Below are 23,198 nucleotides of genomic sequence, written 5' to 3' on the forward strand. Positions count from 1 at the left end.
AAACAAAAGGTGTGAAATTTGATATATTTGTTTGTTTGCAGTGAGGGAAGCTTCGAGTAACATGTCAGGTCCAGGCCCAACATATGAGTATACGGCAACTGCTAATAGCGAAGCGTCGTCGTTTAGTGGGGACCAACCTCGGAGAAGATACAGAGGAGTTAGACAAAGACCGTGGGGAAAATGGGCGGCTGAGATTCGTGATCCGTTCAAAGCGGCTAGAGTCTGGCTAGGTACGTTTGACAATGCTGAATCAGCAGCAAGAGCATACGACGAAGCTGCACTTCGCTTTAGAGGCAACAAAGCCAAACTCAACTTCCCTGAAAACGTCAAACTCGTTAGACCCGCTTCAACCGCTGCTGCAGCACCACAACCCCAAACCGCTGTTCAGAAACCGACACAGTTAAGGAACTCTGGTTCTACGACTGCCCCTTCGCCCATAAGACTTGATTCAGACCACAACATTCCCATTCATTCTCAGCCGTCGACGCAACCGTACAACTCGAGCTACTCAGAGATGGCTCGTCAACAACAACAGTTTCAGCAACATCATCACCAACAGTCTATGGATTTATATAATCATATCTCGTTTCCATCACGTTTCGGTCACACCGGAGGTTCAATGATGCAATCCATGTCGTCATCGTCATCTCCATCTCATTCTCGTCCTCTGTTTTCCTCAGCTGCGGGTCAGCCCCAGCCAGAATCAGCTAGCGAAACCGGTTATCTCCAGGATATACAATGGCCATCAGACAAGACAAGTAATAACAACTATAATAATAGTCCATCTTCTTGATGGAATTGCTTCATTTTTTTTCTCTTACTATAGAGTAATAGAAAAAAAAAGAAAAACGATTATATATCATAGGGTTTTTTATTGTCCCCCAGAATATTATAGGGTTTTAGGTTTGTATTGCTTTGCTTCCATACTCGCATGTTATTTGTTATTTGTTTTTTAAAATTTCTTATATTTTTGCATAATAAATTTGTTTCGTTGTAAAAACACTAGAAAAGATGACGGATAGAAAAAGAAAACTATAGGACGAAGAGTTTTGTATATAATCTTAAAAGGTTTCCTACAGAGCCAAAAAAAGGAAAAAAAAATGTGTTCGAACCAAACAGATTAACAAACAATAACTCAAATGAAGCTGATCTAAAGAGAGAACCTGAAAAATTCTTTCCACTTTGGTGCGTGGTCCGGCTCTCAAGCTCCTATGGATTGCCTGGTTTCTCAAGCTCTCAGTGCAGCTTTATGGACCATTGTTTCTTTGTGAATTTGGTGACAACTCTTCTCAACAAGGTCCAAAAGCTTCTCCAAGTTTGTTGCCCATGAGTTGAGAACTTCGTTGCTGTCTTTAACGATCTGGAAGCAGATTACACTGGATGGTCTGTCGATTTTTGCTATCAAGGCTTTGGACACAACCATTTCAGATAGATGCTTCTCTGCTTCCTGAAATTCAATGCAGCAGTAACGAAGAGATTGAAACATATACCGGTTTATACTGTACTTACATCGTTTTTCAAACTATATTTACCTCAGTGGTTAGGCACAAAAGTTCTGCAAGTCTCTTTAAGGTAATCCTTGAGTAATACTTCGAGACAACAAGAATATTCTGTGGAAGGTTTGAAGAATTCGTAAACTTAAGATCAATATCAATTCAGGCAATCAAAAATATCGATATAGATTAGAGTTTAAAGAGTCTTCACGTGTTCGATTATTCGTAGTTTGAGATCTTCACCAGCTTTGTCACCCAACGAGCCTCCAATCATGCTTTTCTCTTTCTCAAACTCGTCCTTCAATTTATTCCAAAGAGATGTCCACTGAATCACCTCCATTGTAACAATCTGCTTTAGAAGCATCCTGCAACACAAGGATTGCGAATTTGTCTTACATAGGGAACAGTAGTGAAAACCCCAAAATCAAGAAAACAGAGAATTACTTGAAATCAGGGATTTCTGATAAATTTTTATCTTCCAAGGTTGCATTAAGCAGACTCGATTGCATCGGATCATGTGGTGCCAAGGCCAAGAACCAGCAAATCTTCCTCAGGACCTATGTTGGGAGGATCAGGAGAAAAGTTAATCCAAGCTTATAACAGAATGCAGACTAACGAGTTTCCAAAAAACGATATGAGACTTACTGGAATCCATTGTTCTGAGTTTTCCTTTACTGAAGGGATATCATATATTGCCTTGTAGCTACGGCATATCTCAAGGTACTCATTGTTGTGAGAATAATACCTACACAGTAGAATCCAAACTTTACATGTTCACTAATCAAGATAGGTATATCGAAATTCAGCGTTGCATATACAAATGATATCATAACTCGCGATGAATGTGATAGACCAAAACGAGGCCTTACCGAATCATTAGTTCATAGTAGATTCTCTTTAGCTCCAACAATGTTGGTATATCAGCTGGAGCCTCCTCCACCATGTTTTCACCTTCCTTAGGTTTCTTTTCCTCTTTTTTGGTATCTGCATCAAACACTCTTGGGTTGATCTTCCTAGATAAGATTTGAGCACGAACAAAATCTTGTCGATCCAAGCACAAGCGGACCTTTGAGAAGTTAAACATCACCAAATAATTTAGCACCACAAGATACAAACAAGAAAAAAGCTCAAGGATTATTAAAAAATAACAGAAGGTCTCTTACTTGTTCAAGGATGAATGCAATTTTCTCAGTTTTTGCCATAGCACCAAATGTTTCCACCTATATAGTTCACAATCATAGCCAATGTACAGTGATTAGCTATCATAAAAAAACGTTTTCCAGGAAAGTTGGAAACTAGAGGAAGCAAAGCTTACAGCAACTTCTTGGATAAGATCTGCAGCTTCAGCAATCAGACCCTGTTCTTCCTTAATCTTAGCAAGCTTCTTGGTCAAACGAGCTCTCTCAATTTCAACATATATCTACACAAGCACACACACAAATTCCATTGAGAAAACTTTCACGGAGTGATTTAAGATTCATGCAAATATATAACAACAACAACACTAACAAAATCTAATCCGCACCTTTCCAGCTGATACATTGTTTAAGGTCTTAATAAGACCAACCCGAGTTTCTACATCTGGTGTCTGATCAATATACTGCATTGCTTGTTGCACCATTGATTGAACAGCCTGCACATCAAAAGACACCTTCCCACTTTAAATATCACAGTTCTAAAATTCAAATCCTCAGAAGAAACATTCAGAATTCTGTAGAAATCGTTCCAAGTAATCGAAAACCTTAAACTACACAGCAGGATTTTGAAGCTAAATCAGTAAACAGAGATCAACTCAAACTAGTAACCTGCTTAAGCTGACCACGTTTCTTCGAGAGATTAAGAATCTGTTCGTTGAGAAGTTTCCAGTCCTTAGCTTCGAAACAAAGCTTAAGAATCTCTGTAGCGGCTTTTCTAGTTCCGGCGACGTTTTCAGCGAGCCTCATCTGCTTCTCTTCGTTGAGAAGACGATCAATCGACGATTCGAGTTGTCTTGTTTCTTCCTGCGATCAAACACGACGACGACGAAATTTTTTAACAACCAAAATTCGAAAGAGGTGAAACTCAGATCTGCTGAATCGGATACTTGCCATTGTTAAACGCCGACGAAGAATAGGTGATAGTTCCGGCGACGAAACGGATCAAACTCCAGTAGTTCAGTGAGAGAGAGAGAGAAGAGAAGGTTAATCGTCGAAACCCNAGGTCTTAATAAGCTCAACCCGAGTTTCTACATCTGGTGTCTGATCAATATACTGCATTGCTTGTTGCACCATGGATTGAACAGCCTGCAAATCAAAGACACCTTTCCCACATTTAATATCACACTTCTAAAATTCAAATCCTCAGAAACATTCAGAATTCAGGTAGAGATAGTTCCAAGTAATCTAAAACATGAACAACACAGCAGGATTTTGAAGCTAAATCAGTAAACAGAGATAAAAAAAAACTAGTAACCTGCTTAAGCTGACCACGTTTCTTTGAGAGATTAAGAATCTGTTCGTTGAGAAGTTTCCAGTCTTTGGCATCGAAACAAAGCTTAAGAATCTCTGTAGCGGCTTTTCTAGTCCCGGCGACATTTTCAGCGAGCCTCATCTGCTTCTCTTCGTTGAGAAGACGATCAATCGACGATTCGAGTTGCCTTGTTTCTTCCTGCAATCAAACACGACGACGACGACGAAAATTTTTTAACAACCAAAATTCGAAAGAGTTAGATCTGCTGCTGAACTGGAGACTTGCCATTGTTAAACGTCGACGACGAATAGGTGATACTTCCGGCGACGAAACGGATTAAACTCCAAAAGTTCAGTGTGAGAGAGAGAGAAGGTTAATCGTCGAAACCCCCCCAACCCCTTGAACAAGAAAAAGCTCCGACTCTTGTGGCCTAATTCTACGTTTTTATTTATTTGAGACTTTTCAGAAATATTTGTAAGACTATTGGGGTACATATTGAATAAACTTAGCTATTGGGTCTATTGGGTCTATTGGGTAAATATAATAAATAAAACTATTGGGTTATGTTATGAAGTATGCACAAAACTACAGGTTACATTTTGTAACTAACGAATGCTAGGGTCCATATACAAATATCGCCATTTGAGTTCATAAAAGCCAATCACTCCATCGGCAATCATCTTAATGATGTCATGATCAGAAATCAAACACCCAATCGAAATCCTCCATTAAGATTTTCGATTACTTGGAACGATTTCGAATCGAAATCATGGCGATTTTCCTTCAATTTTCTCCAACTAAACCCTTGTTGTTGAGCACTAGATTTACATGAGCCTCTCTTTACCACAAACCCCTTCCTTCCAATTTGCGTCTTACGCCCAGGTTCACGTGTCGTTCCTTACCACCCAATCCTTTATCTGTTATGAATTTCAAGTCCCTTCCTTTTCCTCCTCCTTTTCCTAGGATTCTTGCGGTCTTTCCCCCTCCCTTTCCTCCTCCCTTTACTTCTAGGGTTCTTGCGGTAATAGCTTTAGCTTTAGTCTCTTGGAACATGAGAAGCTTGTTAATAACTCTGCACAACACTTGTGATAAGTCGTCACCCCCAATCCCCTATAGTGAGAGCAACGTGTTCATCTTACAAGATTCCGCATGTGTATATTATGGATGGAATATCCTATTGATTTTGCCAATTGTATTTAAAATTTGAGGATCACATACTTTCAAAACTCCCCCACATGGCCACCTGATTGAACTGGGACGCGGAACGCAAATTTTGTAGTCACCATATGTTTTGGACATAACATCATGTTGAAAAAGCGAAACGAAACAAGTTAGTTTTTTGTATGTCTAAATGAAATTGTTTAGTTGATAATTTCGAGATTTTCCAATGTTTCATTATTAAGGTGCACCAAGCTTGCACATGTTTCCGAATAACGCAATCTATCTACAATTAAAGCACATAAATATATTATTCTAGGGTTGAAAATATGTTAGGTATGTTCTCCAAAACATTATTGTTTCTAGGAGTAGCTTCCAATTTGGTAACATCATGTCAAATCCAACAATATTTTTTTTCTCAAACAAATCAAATTAGTATTATGATTTTGTTTGATATGATCTAAATAAAAATAATAAAAGCAAAGATAACTAAATCAATATTAAGATTAGAAAGGTTAAAATATTTTCGATAGTTAATATTGATTCGGAGACACTATTTGTGATACTATAGAGGAGACAAAGACTAAATCACCCATCAATCGTAGTGCATCCTCCTCCTCCACAAAATCTAAATCAACAAAACAAAAAACGACAAGTTAATGCGATGCAATTTAGAAACCCCAAAATTCAAAGTTAAGAAGCGAGAACAAAGTGCGTGAGCAAATTATAGATCGATCATAGCATTATTCACCACAATAAATCAAAAACAGCAAAAAACAAAATAAAAAAATTAAGAAACCAAACCGTAGGAGGACTCAAGAGGAGTGTGAAAAAATCAGAAGTCGGGCAGCGATGAGCGTCGTATCATCATAGATTGATTCACTTCCAAAAGTCCTGCAAAGACAAACAAAAACAACAACAAATAAATAAATCAGAGACTCGTGAAGAAGAAAAATAACATAGCGAGAGGTAACAAAAACGCGATGGAATTGAGAGAGACCCAAACCCTAGAGACGATTTCATAGTTAGGGAAGGTGTGGCGGATCTAGACAAATTATTTGTATGGGGCACAAATAATTCTTTACTAATATAAAAAAAAAATTTGTCAACACTCTGATATTAAATTTAGATAATAAAAATATTAAATATGATTTTCCATTTATAGTAATTTAAATTTATTTTTATTTGATTTCTAAATGTATATATAATTGCATATTAGATGTATTTAAAATAATAATTATATTTCACACAAATTTAAATTCTAAATATATTAGATAAACTAAAAAAACTATAATATTGTATACTAAGTTTGCAAATATTTTTGAAATATAGTTGATAGTAGAAAAGAAAGATTTAAATTTTGTTAAAAATTAATACAAGTAAGAAAGAAAATAAATAAGACTGAAAGATTATGGAACTAATCATAAAAAATAATTAAAAATATGGTAGACATTATAAGGGAATGTGAGCCATGGAAAAAGGAAAATAAGAATACAACCAAAAAAATTTCTAAAGAAAGCATCAAACTCGTTACAAAATGGTGCATGGGGCACACTTACATCAACGTCCGTTAAATAATTTTTATAATTTAGTATGGGGCACGTGCCCCACCTAAGAACCACGTAGATCCACCCCCGAGTACGAGCGATGATCGGTTCAATCATAGCCTCATAATATTCGCTTCAAAACAAAAAACCTGCAAGACGAACAAAACAAATAAATAAATCAGAGAGACTCCTGAAGAAGAAGAAGAATAACAGAGCGAGAGGAACAAAAATCTTTATCAACAAACCCTAGAGAAGATTTGACCAGTAGGATTTAGGAACGAACTAGCCATGATCGGTTGAATACAAACATCATAGGCCCGTCGGCAAGGGCGGACGTAAGGGCAGTTGCCACTGTTAAAATTTCAGAAGTAGTGTTATTTGGTAAGAGATTTTAATTATGCCCTGTTGAAATATTATTTAGTGCCCCTATTACTCTTTTTTCTACAAAATACACACGTTTTCTATTTTGTATTGTATATTTGTATATAACTAGATTAACATTTAAACCCCATTACATACAAATATTAGACAAAACCAAATTTATTTATCTTGCTTTGTTAACAAGTCCATAAAATTGTTTAATAACAGTATTAAGATTAGGTTTTTTCTTATTTTATTACCATTTTACTCATAAAACATTCATTATTTTAATTATTTTTCAAGGGTCAATGTTACTGCCCCGGATAAAATTTATTGTTGGATCCGCCACTTCCCGTCGGGGTTTAGAAAATTACCACACCACACCACACCACCAGCCATATTAGAAAAAAATTAAGAAGACGAGGAAGTGATGTTATTAATGAAAGAGTGGATGGATAAGGTTTATGACGGTCAGGATTTGATCTTTGCTATTTCCTATTTTCTTTTTGGACCGTTAGATTCTTCTTTCCTATTTTCTTTTCCTATTAGTCTTTGTTACTTCCTTTTTCCTATTTTTCAGATTTATTTGCTATTTCCTTTTTCCTATTAGTCTTCTAAAATATTTATTTGATATTCCTTTTCTTTTTGTTACCGTTGGCCCAACTAGACAATATCAAAAATGTTTGGGCCTTTTTCACAATCAATTCATCTGAAACAAGAGAATGTTTACGTCCAGTTTTATTCCTATTTTATAGAAAATATATATATTGCATATGGTTATTGACCAAAAATAATTTGAAGTAGTATACGGTTACTTGTTACTTGTTACTTGTGACTTGTGACTTGTGACTAACAATTATTATTGTCTTGATGAAGAAAATATAACACTTGGTGAAAAGATAACCGTTGATCATACATATATAATTATTAACCTTTATTTCACAAACAACAACCCATGATGCAATCCATACATAACACACACACACACAAACTATGATTATTATGTAAAAATGTTCTCACGAGATAAGGCTGTAAACATACATATGTATACGCATACAAACTCGTCTATATATTATCAATAATAATAGTTTACATGCATTCTCACTTTTTTTTTGTTCTTTCATAAAATACAATATCTCACTCCTTAAAAAAAAGATATAGAAAATTCTCGGGATATCTTTGGATCTGATCAGGATATCTCACAAGAATTTCATAAGCTCATGTGTGTTTATCATCAGCGATTGTGTATCGGTCTTTTCTTGTTCGCAGAATTATAATCCATATCCACCAATCCATCAATATCACTTCCTCCACCTTCGTGCCTTAGTTTCTGACTCTCTTGACCCTTCACCACAACCAATAGCGTTCTGTTCCTCACAATTTCTCGTAAGCTTCGTGCTAAAAAAAAACCCAAATATTTTAATATCAAACACTATAATTATTTGATATTAATCAAGAAAAGAAAAGTTTCATTCAAGTTTATGTGTGTATAAAATTTGATATAACTATATATTAACTTTAAATTTACCTTGAGTATGAGAAGAAATGAAGAGTATGAGAAGAAGTGCCACGAGGAGAGACTTGTTGGAAACCCTAATTGCCATTTTTGGAAGAGAGACTTTTTCTTCTTCTTCTTTTATGTGGTTATATATCTATCTTTCTTGTTGAACCTTTTTGTGTTTATATATAGGAGATGAATGATTCTATGATGAACTTATGGTCCCATTTTTATATCAGAATTGAATAACGTTTTGGAAGTTATTGAGACATATGGGTCTACGGATTTTGACGTCGATATTTCTCTGTCTTCCCACATTAACATGCATATCTATCCCCACATAATTGATTCTTCTTGTTTGCAAACAAAATAATTAAATGATGATAATTTATGCAATCTCTTCTTTTCAATGAGAAACATAATTGCGGTTATAAATTAACTGCTTCATTTCACATTTGTACATATATAATTTGTTTATGTAAGACATTGAATGTAGAAACTTAAGTCCGGAACAAATAACTTACCTCGGTTTAGCAATGAAATTGGTCTGCTGAAATTTGTTGGTAATCAAAAGGTGAAATCACGAACGAAGACCAATGACGAAATGCCTTTACGGTTGATTTCATGAAATTTTTCTCTTTTTCAAAACGCTTCTAGTCTCTAGCTATCTAGTAAAACCATCCAAATAATATAAGCGTATTTCATTATATTGCATATATGTGGCCTATGTCATATGGTGAGATAAAATTCGAGGAGACGATATTGGAGATCGAGTGGTCCTTTGATTATAGAGATGGAGTTGTGTGGTCCTTCAAAAGGAATATGATTTATCAGAACATTAAAAACAAATGATTAATACGCAAGTCAATTAGTGTATTCATATTTAATATTAATAACCTGAAGTTTACATACTGTTCTACATACATATATAAATACTTTATGTAGTCAATTGTGGACGAAGAGAGATGTTATTACTATATAACTCCATGTCGAGAATCGTAAGAGTTCATATCATATATAATATAAAAGTTTGAAACCATTTGTATCATTATAGGTTTTTTGGTCTTTTGGAAGTTGATGAATTATTGTAAGAGACGATGTGATGATCTCAGTTTTTACAGGATTTGAATCTCGTTGATAACTTGGAATTTGGATTAAAAATAAATGTACTATAAAAGTGGATCCCATAAGGGATGTAGATTTGGGTAGGGGTCGGGGACATGGTTATAGAGTGCTTAAATATGGCAAAAAGGACGTAAAGTTTTGTTGTGTCATGTGTTTCCCAATTAGCCATTCATTACTATAACTCAATTTCCTCACCTATAAATTCCGACAAGAGTTGGTCTACTTTCTTTTTCCATTTATTTACAAGAATCAATCATCCAAAACTAATAATTTTATTTTTATTTTATTTATTGACATTACGTACTATATAACACGTGAATGAACTATGATACAGAGTTTTATAATTCAGTCGTTTTTTGCTACATCCAAAGTCTATATGCGGCATTTATTGAAATCCTATAAAAAAAATTAAACACTTAATGAAACAAAAAATGATAAAAACAGTATGCATCCAAACCCGTATACTCTAAATTCTAACACAAAAGTCATATTTGATGAAAATTGACAATTCTAGTAGTAAATAGTAGTGTGATCCGATTTGATCTATGAGATTTATTGACTTAAAGTTTGAACTTTTCTGTATTATGACCCGATTTTATTTCAACCCCATCATATATATTATAACCTGAAATTATTATGTGTGGACCTAATTACTTTGTGACAAGTTGTTTCTAACACTTTTTAATTTTATAATAGCCAGTTTATATGATTAGCTAGCTACCTTAGTTGATTAGACTTTTAACATTGAAAACACCGTGGAACAAAAAGAAATAAAAATTTGGAAAAATCTAGACATCAGCCAAAAACTTTAATGTACCAAGAACCAGTGACAATCACCAGACAACTACCATGACGAATGTCTTAGTTAGTACAGATACCACCATGACCAAAAGAAGAAGCAAGTATGATTCTGTAATTTCTGTTTTTATCTGTCCATAGATTTTTCAAATGAGAAGTTTCTTCTGAGGATTTACATAAAAACACGTAGCTCATTGAAAAAAAAACATCAGGGCAATGTTTTGCGCAGACAAGTTGAATTGAAAGAGGGACCATGAGAGCACATGGAAGGTTTTGGCTTCAATTTGATCATTAGTCTTTGTCTCTCTTTCATCACTGTTAACAAGTCTACATTGAAGTCTTGAGGGCTTTTAGACAAGACATGAAATGATCATATCGCTTATCGACAAAATCATTGTCAGAGATTTTTCAATCTTAGGGGTCTATTCAAATTCATCCAATTTCTTTCAAATATTAGTGAAAAGTGTTTTGTGTATTACATGATGAGAACAATACTTTAACCACAGAACAATTGAGACTTTACAATGGGATGATTTTGTTTTTTCAGTTTTGCCAAAAGAAACAAGATTTTCAGTAAGATAACTCCTCACCTGTAGAGTTTGGATTCTGGTTACCAGATTTAGCCTCACACAAATTGAATTCCTGAAGGGTTCTTCGAACAGGACTTGAAAGACCATTTGGTTGAATCAAGACTTTGTCTTGGTTACAATCATAATGTTGGGCTATGTGACTTGAAAGAACATGAGCTACTGAAGTATGTACGTTTGGCGGTGGGAATTGTTGGTACTGGTGGAACTCTTGCACGGGGATTGGTATTGACGTCTCCTCAGGTTCATATTCAAGCTCATTCTGCATAAAGGTTTTAAAAAGAGTAAACACAATTAACTTTTCAGACCAAATTCAAGATCTTTGGACTTCTAGTATGCGAAGCTAGTCAAAGAAAAGGAATATTCATGAGAGGTAATAGTCAATCTAAATACCAATAACGTACGCACAAGCTTATTAAAGCATAATAAAAAACCAGATATTGTTTCAAAGGAAAGAACCTGCAAGTAGGTAGTAATATCAACTGTGGATACTCTAATTCCTTGTTCTTCTTGTCTTACAATCCATTGGTAAAGTTTCTCCTGTAAAACAAACAATTCTAATTCCATCAGACCAATAAAAAAACAAAAATTTCATATAACAATATCATGAAACGCTATTGAATGACACAAAGAACGTTACGCCTGTCACCATAAGGGAACAACAATCCCTAGTTCATCAATCTAGTTAGACTGAGTTAAAAAAACAAAAGCAGGCACTTCAAGATCAAAAGGCCATAAATTTTGATCAGTAAAACCACTTATCAGCTTTATCTATCGATGAGAAACAAATTCAGAGTGTCTATCTATCTCCAATGATGCAATAACAACTCAAAGAGAGTATAGCAAACAGGGCAAACAAGACCAAAACAACAACAGAGGAATCAAAATTGGATAGTCACGAATTCAGTAATACCATCACCAATAACACTAATCTTGAGATTCAAACAGAAACAAAAACAAAACACAAGGCTTCAATTTTGCGAGTCAAGATAGTAAACCAACATCAAACAAGAAAAAAGTATTCAGCTTTTTATCGAACCCAGAAACCAAAATCGAGACTTTGATATATAGAACAAGGTCTCAAGAGAGAGAGAGAGAGAGAGAACAGTCACAAACCATGCCGCGACGTTCACCAGCGAGGAAAGAGACGCGTTGGTGGTTCATAGCATGGGTATAGAGCTGAGAGAGCGAATTAGCAGCGCCTCGAAACGCGCCGTACATTGTTCGATCAACCTCATCGAGCCGTGTGGTCTCCTCGGATTTTCGCTTCTTCACCATTAGATTCCCAACGAATCACAAACCCTAGAAATTATAAAAAAAAATTAGGGATTTTTGAGGATTGAATTTGTTAAAAGCAATGTAAAAAAGAAAAAGGATTGATTGTTTGGTGAAGAGAAGGAGAAGAGAGAAGAGAGAGACTTGTGGCATTACTTCTGTAGAGATTCTGCCACGTGTATATCATGCTACTTGTAGGTCCCATTATTGTCCTTCAGACAAAGAGGAAGTTTCTGAAAGCGACTTCAGTGAGTTCGGTCCATGAACTTGTAATAACAATACCTTTACTATTTTCATATTTGGTTGAAGGGATATACACATAATTGTAAAAACAATTAATCTTTCTTGAGTAATTATGGATAAACTTTTCCTATAAAATATGGTGGATTATTAATATTTTAATGGTTTATTAAAAAAAGTTATATTCAACCAATACTAATATATAAACTGCTATTTCATTGTTTCAATTTCTGTAAAAAAAAAAAGAAGCAATTCGACCAATTTTTAACAGCGATATACAGTACTCTCTTAACCAAAAAAAAAAAACAAAAAAAAAACACTAACAGATTCCGAAAATACATACACACACCTACATAACTTATGATTCTTTCTAAAAATAGAAATTTATTTTAAGCTTCATCTGTCTCACTAACAACCTAAAAACATTCCTATTACAACGACCACCCAACCCAAAGACACGAAGAAGAAATTTACCGACTGGAAGAAGAACGAAAAAAACATCAATCAATCCAAAAAAAAACAAAAAAAAAACACATCTTTCTAGATCAATTAAACAAACCCCAAATTATCATTCATCGTCGCCTTCTCAATATGGCCGGAAGAGCAGCGATGCTCGTTAACGTCGGGACGGTTACAATGACCGTTTTGACCCTGGCTAGTTTGGTCGGAGGCTTTGGTGTGAATTTGGGTAATATCGCATCGCATCCGTTGAATCCCAACATTGTTGTTCAGATGCTTAAAGATAATAAGATCAATAAAGTTAAACTTTTTGACGCCGATTCATGGACCATGAATGCTTTGGCCGGTACCGGCATGGAGGTTATGGTGGGAATCCCTAATAACCTTCTTGAATCTCTCGCCGACGATTACGGTAATGCTAAAGATTGGGTCAAAGAAAACGTTACTCATTATATGCGCAAGGGTGGCGTCGACATCAAGTAACCCACTTTTTGTTTCTTTCTCTTTTTCTTATATCATATTCGATTGTTATGTTTGACCAACTACATAAATCGGCTTGGGTTGATCAACATTTATGTATAGGTATGTAGCCGTTGGGAACGAGCCGTTTTTGTCTGCATACAACGGATCCTTCTTGAAGACAACATTTCCAGCGTTAAAGAACATCCACAAGGCACTAAAAGAAGCTGGACATACCGATAAAATCAAAGCCACGATCCCACAAAACGCAGAAGTTTACCAGTCAGCCAACGACAAGCCTTCTGAAGGCGATTTCCGCAAAGATGTGAAGCAAACTATGGTCGACATCGTCACTTACTTCCATGACAACGACTTACCTTTCACCGTCAACATTTACCCTTTCCTTAGTCTTTACCTAAACGAGCATTTTCCTGTTGAATTCGCTTTTCTTGACGGTGATGGTCAGACGATTAATGATAAAGGAAAGAATTACGATAACGTGTTCGACGCGAATTATGATACGCTAGTTTACGCGTTGAAGAAAGCTGGGATTCATGATATGAAGATCATCGTTGGGGAGGTACGTAACGTTAATTAAAAACAAATTAATGGTTGTGAGATATATTTCAAGCATGTTAAATTGTTTATTGAATTTGGTTATGTTTTTCTCTGTAGGTTGGATGGCCAACGGATGGTCATAAATATGCGACGCCAAAGCTAGCAGAGAAATTCTATGCAAGGCTTATGAAAAGACTTGCCAAGGACGGTGGGACTCCAACGAGACCTGAAAGGTTAGAGGTTTATCTCTTCGGTTTCCTCGACGAAGACATGAAGAGTATTCTTCCTGGACCCTTTGAGAGACATTGGGGAATTTTTAGGTGAAGTACTTTTCTCTTCATATCTTAACTATATTTCTTGAACAACAAGTCACTTTTTTTTTTTTTTCTAATTTACTTAGAGTTGACCGGTCTTCTCTTAGAATTCACATTTTTAGTCATATATTTCACAATTTTTAATATAGTTTTGTTATGTATATGCTTTTAAAAATATAATGTTGTTAATAGAATGATTAAACAACGGAAACATTAGTAACGTTTATATTTTTTTAACCAGATACGATGGGACACCGAAGTTCATGCTAGATTTCACTGGACAAGGACGCCAAATTGTGCCCGTGGCAGCTAAGGGTGTGCAATACTTGGAAAAACAATGGTGCGTAGTGAACAATGACACGGCCAATCTGGACGAAATTGGTCCAGACCTAGACTACGCGTGTTACCACGGGGACTGCACCGCGATGGAGGCCGGGTCAACGTGTAGCAAGCTAACCAAAATTCAAAACATATCATACGCATTTAACATGTATTTCCAGATACAGGACCAAGACGTTAGGGCTTGTGATTTCAAAGGAGCTGCTATGATCTCTAAAGTTAATGCATCCGTGGGAAGTTGCTTGTTCCCAGTTCAGATTGTTAGTGGAAGTGACGATTTCAGGATTAACTTTGTGTTCGGAAGATTCATTCTCTACGGACTTGTTCTTCTTGGATTGGTCACGGCTATATAATTTGTATTTATTTATTTTTTTTATTTTTTGCACTTTGGAGGGAATTTATTATGTACGATTTATGTTATTTAATTTGCTGTTTGTTTATTAACGTTTTGAGTTAGTTGATTTCCATGTGTTTTATAGATCGGTATAATCAAATCACATGTACTCGTTTGAATAGTTTTATTTTTCCATTTGAACGATTTTGATTTGTGTTCATGTTCATCATCTATATATATATATACACTCAATAGACATAGTGTTCAATTAGATCCTGATTCGCAAATTTTAGTTTCAAAACAAATGTTTAATTGTTACATTAAATATTGTTTACTTAACATATGTTTCACCCTGTTAAATCGGAGTAATCGATTCCTTTATTTTCTACAATGGTTTCGATTTGTAATGTTTTATCATTCAAAATCATTGTTATTTTTACACAGAGTATGTTCCAAGATTAAGATATTTTGTTGCAGGTTCTGTGACATTCAATGGGAAGAAAAGGACATGACGATAATTGCGGTTTGGTGAGAGTACTAAATGCTGTTTCAAAAGAAGGATGTCTATATATGCCCCAGTGCTTTCATATATTTCGTTTTTGCTATTTTAGGCATTTTGGTTGTCTTCAAAGCTACTAACATATATGAGTTATACACATTTACAAAAAAAAAAATTGGTTGCAATAGTAATCTTTACCTTCGACTAGTTTAAACTTTAAACACACATGTGAATACCGGTAAAGTATGTTGGAATTTCTTATTTAAAACGAGTATAGTTTGCGATGACAATTTTTATAGAACAGCTCATATAATTGATACTATAACGCTTAGAAACAAATGCGTTTAAACAAACCTTTAATAATGTGTATCTTATTGATACACAGATATTTATTACTATAGTACGAAATTTTCAATAATGATAATTGTGTAGTCATATCACTGCCAGAATTAACGTAATGAATGCTGCTGACCATTCTATTTCTTCTCTCCTTATTTCCCATTGATTCTCCTACTTTACTTAATTCTCTTTAACTCTTAACAATAGAAGCTAAAAGAGAGAGATATCATCAATATATACAGAGACGAAGAAGAGAGTAATCGATATTTGAGAGGGTGTGAGAGGTTCAAGTTTTGTTCCTTTTTTTTAAGTTATTTTTGTAATATGTTAATATTGTCTTCACGATATGCAATGAAACGAGATGTTGTAATCATTGTAATTACAATCTTAGTTTTAATTATTTTCTCGCGTTCAAGTTCGATCCAAGCTGGAAGATTCAGCGGTACAAGAAGAAATGATAGTTATTTGAGCGTTGCTCGATCACAACAATATTACAAGAATCATCACGAGTTTGTTGTGATCAAGGGAATGTCAAATTTTAATAAGTTCAGACGAAGATCGTCTAAAGTTCGGAGAAAGATTGATGGCGGCGACGAGGAAGATCAAGAAGAGAAACGATCTATCCCCACGGGTCCGAATCCTTTGCACAACAAGTAGAGTAACGAGAGAGGCAACATACTTCGACTTCGTAAATTGTTCGTTTGGTGTATATACGTATAACTATACGTACTATGTTAGGTTTTTTTCTTTTTAAGATTAGTATACTTAGTTAAAGAAACAGCCTTTTTCTGCGATATTACCAGTTGATTTTAAATATTATTTATCTATTACCTACCAGTTTTTCATTCTTCGTAGTTTATTATAGGTTGGGTTGGAATAAACTGAGATAAAATATTGTTATTGTAATGACTAGAACCAAAATAATATATGTATATGTAGTATGTTTTGTTTACGTAATAGTAACACTGTTTTCTGTTTATAAATATAGTATATTTAAAATAATAAAAAATAGTAACACAGTGTGTTATGTAATGAACCTTAAGGATATTTTTCGTTGTAAATATAAAAATTAGCTGTGATTAACTAAACGGTAACTGTTAATTCAGCATTTTTTGGGTTTATTAAAAAACCAAACTTAAGAACTTTCGTGTTAATTGGATTACAAAAAATATCAGTGTCATAAAAGAAAGAAAGTGAAAATGCATTTATTTTTGTTGCTGATAGGTGGTGGTAGGCGTCCCATTATTGTATATCTCCATCCCTTTCATAGCAATACACCAAAAGATAAATGTGTAGGTACACATCTTTTTCTTTTCTTTTTAGATTTACCCCACAAAAATATGGTTTCTCTCAATTAGAACCCCACACTAACACACTCCTTCATCTTTAATTGACCAGCCGCCTCTCCTCTTTCAGTCTTGTACTTAAGTTTTTTCGTCTCCTTAATTACTACAATTAGTCATAACTAAACACCTATCTGATATCAAAATTCTTTATCATTTGCATGTAAATCACTTAAATAGGTAATATTTATATGATTACGTTATATATGTGAGTTTCTTAAAACAAAGCCACATTACATGTTTCTGACTCTTTTTTCTGTTAGTTGATTATTATTTCTGGTTTAGCGTGATAAAATGAGAATATTATTGTGGTTACAAATAAAGAACAAAAACCATTAACTAACAAAGAAAAGAATCAGAAACATGTAATGTGGCTCCAGGAAAATTCGTCTAACCTTTTAATACAATATCAAAAGACCACTTTGAGTTGTTGACTTGGGAATAGACTTGCGAAATATTTTTGGTCACACAGTATATGTGTGAGTCAGTGGGTGTAATTTATATACAAGATGATACATTGCAATATGCCAAAAAAATTGGAAGAAGAAAAAAATGACTAATAAAGAAAAAGTATATTTATCGTATTTAGACATGCGCTATTGACTTGTTTCTTTCCCCATCAAATATGTATTGGAGTATATATGGATATATTCGAAGCTAGTTTGTAAAACTAATTCTGATATAACAATGGATCGGATTAGACAAATATAGATTTTGAAAATATATATAGATCAACAAGTGGATGCACCTTTGGACGAGATAAACAAATTATTACTTTGAAGGATTTGCTAAATAAGAAAAAAAAAGTTAGGCCAAAATAAATAGATACAAAAGTTTGTCAGAATATCTTAAATAGTGTATTTAGTTACATTTACAGAATTCAATTAAGTCAAATCTTATTATTATTGTGTCTTGGTGTACAACTATTACTGTAAAGTCCTGTCTGCTTCAAACACAGCAGAAGAAGCAAAACAACATATACGAGACTCTGTATCCTCAGCCGTTGATCCGAACCAAAACCCAAAATATCCACGTTATAATCACCAATGTTAACATGGACCTTAACGTAGACGATAATGGCTCTTAAAATGGGCCCGTAAAGCCCAAACAAAAAATATTACTATTACTTTAAGTGGAAGCTCACTTTTTCGCCACCCCCCTCTAACGTCTGTTCATACGTCATAACAATGACGTCATCATCATCATCATATACTACTTTCAAACGTGGCGTTTTGAAGCACCTTCCTAGTATCTACCCTGAAATTGCTTTGCTTTGTTCATAAGTAGTACTCTACTAGTAATTGTTTAATAAATCTTATCTCTTAATTATCTCTTTCTTTACAAAATAAAAACAAAACTTGGTACAATAATTTTCATTTTTTTCTTTATATGAATAAAAGACCATTAACTCTTTCTCTCCTCTTCTTCACTTGCTCTATACTAGTTCTTTACCTTTAAGACTCTCTCTCTCTCTCTCTCTCGATTGTTTTTTTTCTTCTTTCATTTGCTAAAGAAAAAAAAAACATGGATATCTCTCAAAACCCTAGCTTCACATGCTTCTCCGATGAAAACTTTATTAATCCTTTCATGGACAACAATGATTTCTCGAATTTGATGTTCTTCGACGTCGATGAAGGAGGCAACAATGGATTAATCGATGAGGAGATTTCATCTCCGACAAGCATCATTTCGTCGGAGACATTTACCGGTGAAAGCGGCGGTTCCGGCAGCGCAACAACGTTGATTAAAAAGGAATCAACGTGAGTTTTAATTATTAATTTTAGCAAGATTCTTAACCAAGCAATTATTGATTATATACGTGTACTTATTTTATTTTCTTTTCTTTTTCTTTTTCAATAAAATTGTAGAAAAAATAGGGGAAGTAAAGAGAGTGAGACGAAGGAGATGGGTCATCGAGTTGCATTTAGAACGAGATCGAAGATTGATGTGATGGATGATGGTTTTAAATGGAGGAAGTATGGGAAGAAATCTGTCAAAAACAACATTAACAAGAGGTAACTCAATTTATCTAATCGTTGATTAGTATCTTGAATCACCTTGTTGTTTCTAACTTGACATAAAGGTTAGGAAAATAGTTAGAAAGTGTATCATATGGTTGCTTGACAATTTCCTTTAACCACCTAGCTATAGTAATCCTGATGTTATAGAATAGCCACTAGCTCGATCATATAGTGTGATTTATATACTATTTAATGGACCCGTAATATCTACCAACCCACTTGGATTAAAAATTCAGATTCCATATGCATCCATGTGTCTGCTGTTATTTATATCAATCCATAAACGGTCACTATATAAAATTCAGATTGAAGAGGGGTAAATGGATCAATCATTCATTGTATAGAGATTTATTTTGACTCATATATATATAATAGAGGAAACAAGTTGTCCATCTATATGAATACAAAAATATATAATGGAGTCATCATCTAAACATATATCACTTTCAAAGCATGGTTACATACTCTATAATGGGTTAATTCCCCAATTGAAATATAAAGAAAATTATCAACATTATATATCCTAATTTGTAAAAAGTGAGCAATATTAACAAATGAAATTGTGGAATATAACTATAGGAATTACTTAGGAACATACATTATATTTTGTAAAAGTGGTTAATATAATTAACAAATGGTGGAATATATATATATATATAGGAATTACTACAAATGCTCAAGTGAAGGTTGCTCGGTGAAGAAGAGGGTGGAGAGAGATAGTGAAGATGCAGCTTATGTAATCACAACATACGACGGAGTCCATAATCATGAGAGTCCATCTCACGTCTATTACAACGAGATGGTTTTGTCTTATGATCATGACAATTGGAACCAACACTCTCTTCTTCAATGTTAATCCAAAAGCTATCCTCCTCATTGAGATTGTAAGATAGAGCTACGACGATTATATGTAATCTCAATGCCTCATGTAATTTTATAGGTATAATAACGGAGTTGTTCAATGTATGTATATGGATATGAAGCATAAATCTTGTTGTTCGCTAATACCAAATCCTAATTAGTGTACAGTTGAAAATTTGCAATGTTGTATGGTCGTATGATTTTTAAAGATCAAGGTCAAATGTATAAATAATTGTTTCGTTTTGTTTGAATAATTAAAAATTCCGAAACAAAAAATATCTTGTGGGTCTGCTGTAGTAGTAACTTGAAGTCAACTGTTTCGGTTTAATAACGAATTTAGATCGGATTGGTTTATTAGCCGGTTTTGGTTTGTGTTAGCGTAGACAGTACCGAACCGATCTCATCTTCTACCTTTTTTAACATAACATTTTTTTATGCAGGAGAAAACGAAGTCGTTTTAGATTGTTCTTCCGCCCAAATCAAATCTCAACACTCAAAAAAACATTTCAGTAAATTTCAAGGAAAGCCATACACATACGAGAAGAGGTTTTGGATCTCTGATCTCTCGATCGATCCAGATTCATCCACTTTACTTTTATTCATTGCAGATTCTGGAGAAGCTTCGAAGAGAAATTTGTATTCCCAGATTTATTCGAGGAGGAAGACGAAGACGAACCGGAACCCTAGTTGATTGATTTATCAATTGGTAAAAAAATTGATCTGAAATCTCGGGTTGGATCTGTTGCTTCTCTCGATCGAGAAGGAAGGTGAAGAATCTGCGGTTGTCGGTGTTGATTAGTTGCTTAGGGTAATGTCATTGGGTGATTGAATCATAACATTGTGAGAGGTTTATTTGCTATGAGCGTTTGTGGAAGCTGTTTCTTCTCGTTTTGGATTGGAGTGATCGAAGAGGACTTTGATTGAAGAAGAATCTTAGTTTTCGTATTTGTTACCTAATCTGGTTTGGCTAAGTGTGTGATTAAAAAACAAATATGAAGTTTTGGAGGGAACGTGAAAGGGAAAATAAGGAGCAGATCTTAGCTCCATTATGTGGCCAAGTTCGAGTATTGGTTGTTGGTGACTCAGGTACTTCACTTGGATACTTCTTGTATATCTAAAGTTTTTAACATAAATCTGTAGTTTTCTTGAATTGGGTTTAATAGGATTTTGCAGATTGATTCACTTGGATACTTCTTGTATATCTAGATCGTGTTGTGACTCAGGAAGATAGATTCTCTGCATTGAGTTGGACCATTGGTTAGAAGTCATGGTTCTGTGGTCGTTGAGTTATATCATTTATTTCAAACCTTTAGAGTCTAGCATTTTGAGTCGGCACTGTTTCCCTTAGAGTCTGCTACTGAATGTGTTTACTTTTTGCTCATTAGTCATATCTATACTGATACTCTCCATCATTTATGTTAATTTTCATCTCTGGATCTCATATCTTTTTGTTAGGTGTTGGAAAAACATCACTCGTACACCTCATCAACAAAGGTTCTTCTATTGTTCGCCCATCTCAAACGATTGGATGCGCTGTTGGTGTCAAGGTAACTCAATCGTCTTAAACGTTCTCCAATTTTTTAGGGAGGTGAAGTTTTACATCCTTTTGTTTTCTTGCTACTTAACCACCTCACAGCACATAACGTACGGGAGTCCAGCTAGTTCTTCAAGTAGCTCTCAAGGTGACGCAGAGAGAGATTTCTTTGTTGAACTCTGGGATGTATCAGGGCATGAGAGATACAAAGATTGCCGTTCATTATTCTATTCACAAATCAATGGTCTCCCCCCAACCTATCCATCTACATTGTTCATCCTTATTTTGTCTGGAATAATGTCATTAAAGCGAGAGATATTATTTGCAGGAGTTATTTTTGTCCATGATCTCTCTCAAAGAAGAACAAAAACAAGCTTGCAGAAATGGGCGTCTGAGGTTGCAGCTACTGGAACATTTTCAGCTCCTCTTCCCTCAGGAGGTCCTGGTGGTCTTCCTGTTCCTTACATTGTTGTTGGCAACAAAGCAGATATAGCTGCAAAAGAAGGAACAAAAGGAAGCAGTGGAAATCTTGTTGATGCAGCTCGTCATTGGGTTGAGAAGCAAGGTTTGCTTCCTTCTTCAAGTGAGGATCTTCCTCTCTTTGAAAGCTTTCCTGGTAATGGCGGTCTCATAGCGGTAAGTAAACCATATGAGTTAGAATAGCTTTTCCGCTTAATACTAGTGACTAGTGAGTGGTTGCTTATAAATTTAATGATCTGGTGCGGGTTTTTGTGCAGGCTGCCAAAGAAACCAGATACGATAAGGAAGCTTTGAACAAGTTTTTCCGGATGGTTAGTGTCATTAACACACCTTTGCATTCCTTGTTACCTCTCTCTCCAAGATACCCTTCTAGAACCCATTTTGTGAATCTTTGCAGTTGATAAGAAGAAGATATTTCTCAGACGAACAACCAGCAGCTTCACCGTGGTCTCTTTCGCCGGTTCCAACCTCATCATCCCAACGGTTAGACGAGATCACAAGTGATGACGATCAATTTTACAAGAGAACAAGGTAACAAAACCCCTTAAAAGCAACAGTTTTGGATTTTTCCTTGTTGGGATTGATCTTTTAACGGTTGATGGTTGCAGTTTACATGGAGATCCTTACAAGTACAACAACAACACTTTACCGCCACTTCCAGCACAACGCAACCTAACTCCGCCTCCTACACTCTACCCGCAGCAACCAGTGTCTACTCCTGATAACTACGCCATCCCGAGATTCTCTCTTTCCAGTGTACAAGAAACAAACAACAATGGTAGTGCAAGATCTAAGCGAATGGATATAAACGTCTGAAATCTCATCACTTGTTGGCTCATTCTCATTCCAAGAAAAACTTTATATGCCTTTGGATCTATTATTCTTTTTTGATTTTTCTTCGTAGTAGGTGGTAAAGTGAATACGTGTGTAAAAACCCTCTTTGGTTTTGTACATTGTGGGTTTTTTTTTATCTTTATAGCAGATTCATAAAATGTTTTTTTTGTTGGTTCTCTCATGTATTAAAAACAGTGAAGAAATCAATCACAAAACTCACAATTATGTTAGACTGTTAGTGGTGAACTTTTACAATCTACTAGTAATTTTAGTTTGTATCACTGTATGAGATTAA

The 23,198-nt window shown here is 34.8% G+C and overlaps 8 protein-coding genes across 9 annotated transcripts in view; 5 read left to right on the plus strand and 3 right to left on the minus strand.

Moving 5' to 3' along the window:
• LOC104762638 (ethylene-responsive transcription factor ABR1-like) overlaps window positions 1-937 on the plus strand; it is an 8,595-nt gene extending 7,658 nt beyond the window's left edge. The window contains exon 3 of one of the 2 annotated variants that reach the window (XM_019240483.1): window positions 75-937. In XM_019240483.1, coding sequence (XP_019096028.1) covers window positions 75-793 — 719 coding nt within the window. In that variant the 3' untranslated portion in view covers window positions 794-937. Of the gene's footprint in view, window positions 1-41 lie in introns of both variants that reach the window. The other variant, XM_010485968.2, reaches the window with a different exon arrangement.
• On the minus strand, window positions 1,036-3,683 carry LOC104762637 (26S proteasome non-ATPase regulatory subunit 12 homolog B-like). Its single transcript, XM_019240482.1, has 11 exons — window positions 3,580-3,683; window positions 3,299-3,492; window positions 3,019-3,126; window positions 2,809-2,913; window positions 2,657-2,713; window positions 2,363-2,559; window positions 2,139-2,238; window positions 1,938-2,050; window positions 1,705-1,858; window positions 1,533-1,610; window positions 1,036-1,447 (listed from the first exon to the last, which is right to left on the minus strand). The coding sequence occupies exons 1-11, from the start codon at window positions 3,581-3,583 to the stop codon at window positions 1,229-1,231; spliced, it is 1,329 nt and encodes a 442-aa protein (XP_019096027.1). The 5' UTR covers window positions 3,584-3,683; the 3' UTR covers window positions 1,036-1,228.
• On the minus strand, window positions 7,920-8,668 carry LOC104762639 (root meristem growth factor 9-like). Its single transcript, XM_019240228.1, has 2 exons — window positions 8,535-8,668; window positions 7,920-8,404 (listed from the first exon to the last, which is right to left on the minus strand). The coding sequence occupies exons 1-2, from the start codon at window positions 8,608-8,610 to the stop codon at window positions 8,241-8,243; spliced, it is 240 nt and encodes a 79-aa protein (XP_019095773.1). The 5' UTR covers window positions 8,611-8,668; the 3' UTR covers window positions 7,920-8,240.
• LOC104762640 lies at window positions 10,851-12,394 on the minus strand. The gene is made up of 3 exons (XM_010485969.1): window positions 12,131-12,394; window positions 11,474-11,554; window positions 10,851-11,276 (listed from the first exon to the last, which is right to left on the minus strand). Exons 1-3 carry the CDS (start codon window positions 12,290-12,292, stop codon window positions 10,998-11,000), a joined length of 522 nt encoding a protein of 173 aa, XP_010484271.1. The 5' UTR covers window positions 12,293-12,394; the 3' UTR covers window positions 10,851-10,997.
• LOC104762643 (glucan endo-1,3-beta-glucosidase 8-like) lies at window positions 12,984-15,119 on the plus strand. Its single transcript, XM_010485970.1, has 4 exons — window positions 12,984-13,467; window positions 13,571-14,027; window positions 14,123-14,325; window positions 14,561-15,119. The coding sequence occupies exons 1-4, from the start codon at window positions 13,121-13,123 to the stop codon at window positions 15,009-15,011; spliced, it is 1,458 nt and encodes a 485-aa protein (XP_010484272.1). The 5' UTR covers window positions 12,984-13,120; the 3' UTR covers window positions 15,012-15,119.
• Window positions 15,996-16,655, plus strand: LOC104762644 (CLAVATA3/ESR (CLE)-related protein 21-like). The gene has a single exon (XM_010485971.2). It carries the CDS (start codon window positions 16,155-16,157, stop codon window positions 16,485-16,487), a length of 333 nt encoding a protein of 110 aa, XP_010484273.1. The 5' UTR covers window positions 15,996-16,154; the 3' UTR covers window positions 16,488-16,655.
• LOC104762646 (probable WRKY transcription factor 51) lies at window positions 18,550-20,269 on the plus strand. Its single transcript, XM_010485974.2, has 3 exons — window positions 18,550-18,933; window positions 19,042-19,188; window positions 19,855-20,269. Exons 1-3 carry the CDS (start codon window positions 18,698-18,700, stop codon window positions 20,048-20,050), a joined length of 579 nt encoding a protein of 192 aa, XP_010484276.1. The 5' UTR covers window positions 18,550-18,697; the 3' UTR covers window positions 20,051-20,269.
• On the plus strand, window positions 20,042-23,141 carry LOC104762645 (uncharacterized GTP-binding protein At5g64813-like). The gene is made up of 8 exons (XM_010485972.2): window positions 20,042-20,134; window positions 20,496-21,141; window positions 21,511-21,602; window positions 21,692-21,833; window positions 21,918-22,225; window positions 22,327-22,380; window positions 22,467-22,600; window positions 22,678-23,141. Exons 2-8 carry the CDS (start codon window positions 21,048-21,050, stop codon window positions 22,883-22,885), a joined length of 1,032 nt encoding a protein of 343 aa, XP_010484274.1. The 5' UTR covers window positions 20,042-20,134; window positions 20,496-21,047; the 3' UTR covers window positions 22,886-23,141.

The sequence above is a fragment of the Camelina sativa genome, chromosome 18 (assembly GCF_000633955.1).
Source record: "Camelina sativa cultivar DH55 chromosome 18, Cs, whole genome shotgun sequence".
In the NCBI taxonomy this organism is placed as follows: Eukaryota; Viridiplantae; Streptophyta; class Magnoliopsida; order Brassicales; family Brassicaceae; genus Camelina; species Camelina sativa.